Source organism: Triticum aestivum, chromosome 3D, assembly GCF_018294505.1.
Source record: "Triticum aestivum cultivar Chinese Spring chromosome 3D, IWGSC CS RefSeq v2.1, whole genome shotgun sequence".
NCBI lineage: Eukaryota > Viridiplantae > Streptophyta > Magnoliopsida > Poales > Poaceae > Triticum > Triticum aestivum.
In genome coordinates, this window is record NC_057802.1 from 39,395,983 (window position 1) to 39,397,537 (window position 1,555).

At 44.0% G+C, this 1,555-nt stretch overlaps 1 protein-coding gene across 1 annotated transcript; it reads left to right on the top strand.

Moving 5' to 3' along the window:
• LOC123077184 (uncharacterized) lies at nt 1-827 on the top strand. The gene is made up of 2 exons (XM_044499401.1): nt 1-239; nt 328-827. The coding sequence occupies exons 1-2, from the start codon at nt 90-92 to the stop codon at nt 484-486; spliced, it is 309 nt and encodes a 102-aa protein (XP_044355336.1). The 5' UTR covers nt 1-89; the 3' UTR covers nt 487-827.
• Nucleotides 828-1,555: the final 728 nt, after the last annotated feature.

Genomic DNA, 1,555 nt, shown 5'->3' on the forward strand with positions numbered 1-1,555 from the left:
GGAGCACTCCCCCCTTCTTCCCCATTTCCACTTCCACACACCACTTCCCAAATCCAGAGCCACCCTACCCAGCGATTCCACCGACGGCGATGTCCACATCCGGTTCGTCCTCCGTTTCTGCCGACCGGGACAGCCTCCCCCCGATCCCCTGCACGGACTGCGGGGGCCACATCACCACCATTGCCTCCCGCGGCGGCTCTCGTCCCGGGACCCAGATCTACAAGAAACTCCGCCGCAGCGTACGTGTTCTTGCCCATTCCCCTCCATTATTAGTCGTCCTCCTGCATTTCGCAGCGTCACAGCTTAGTCTGTTCCCCCGTTTCGCAGGCTGTTCTTGGCTGGTTCTTCCGCTGGTCAGACGGGTACGCGCTGGCCGATGTTGCAAGGATGACCCTCCTCCTCGGCGTGACCAATCTGCTCGTCAACCTGCTTGTTCTGGCTCTCGTGCTGCGGCTGTTCGCAAAGCGGAATGCATCTATGGCGTAATCTAATCTAGATGCTGGTGGATGGCCGGCCGTAGTATCAGTAGTAGTAGGTCTTGTTGTCACGGCGCCCTCTTTAAAATTAGCGTGGTAGTAGTCCCGCCGTGTTAAATTAGTGTGGCTGTAGCCCGCTATGGGCTTTGATTAGTGCAGTCCCTCTCTGTGTCAAATTAGTGCGGTCTCTTCAGTGTCAGCAAGCTGTAGCTTTTGGGTTGACGATGGAGTGTTTGTGCTTGCGGCTGTGCCACCATTTGTCTGGTCTGGTCTGGTCAGCACGCTTGCAAATTATGGTCCACTATGTAATCCATTAGCACTTGTATCTAATTAATGGATGTTGTTTGCCAAGTTACATTTGTCAGTATTTTACTGTTTTCCAAATATCAAATGAGCACGACTTGTCACTTCGCCACACCTGCCTCTATTATTGAAGTGGGCTCCTGCCCATGCCAACTGCTTGCATTCATGTGGCGTGCCGCCAGTACAGATCCTGTGCTCCCATGCTCCAAACTTTCCAAAAACTAATTTCGAAATTAAAAAGGAAACTGATTTTTGTTGGGAATGTTCAAAGGACATGCGTCCATAATAAATAAAAATTTCAGATCCCAAATCGAAATACACATGTATAAACCAAAAGCTATGGACAAAAGCAGACAAAACCATTTAAAAAATGTTTGTGAAATTTAGATAAGTGTTCAAGCTCTTCAAAAGTATACCCACGTCATTTTCAGAAAATGTTTATACAATATTAGAAAAGTGTTCACGTAACTTAACAAAGATTGTTTTACCATTCAAAAAATGTGACATTATAAAAAAAATGATCACATGTCTCCAAATATGTTCGAGACTACTTTATAAATGTTAATACCATTCAAAAACATGTTTGTTCCATTTTAAAAATGGTTGTGGCATTGAAAACAATATTCACATGTTTCAAAAGAATGTTTGGATTTTTTTCTTAATTTTTTCCACGAATGTAAAAAAATTGTAGTTTAGAAAAGAACATTTTGTAACATAAAAAATATGTTCAAACGTGCATTTTAAAAATGTTGGATTTATTCGAAAATCTGTTCAAA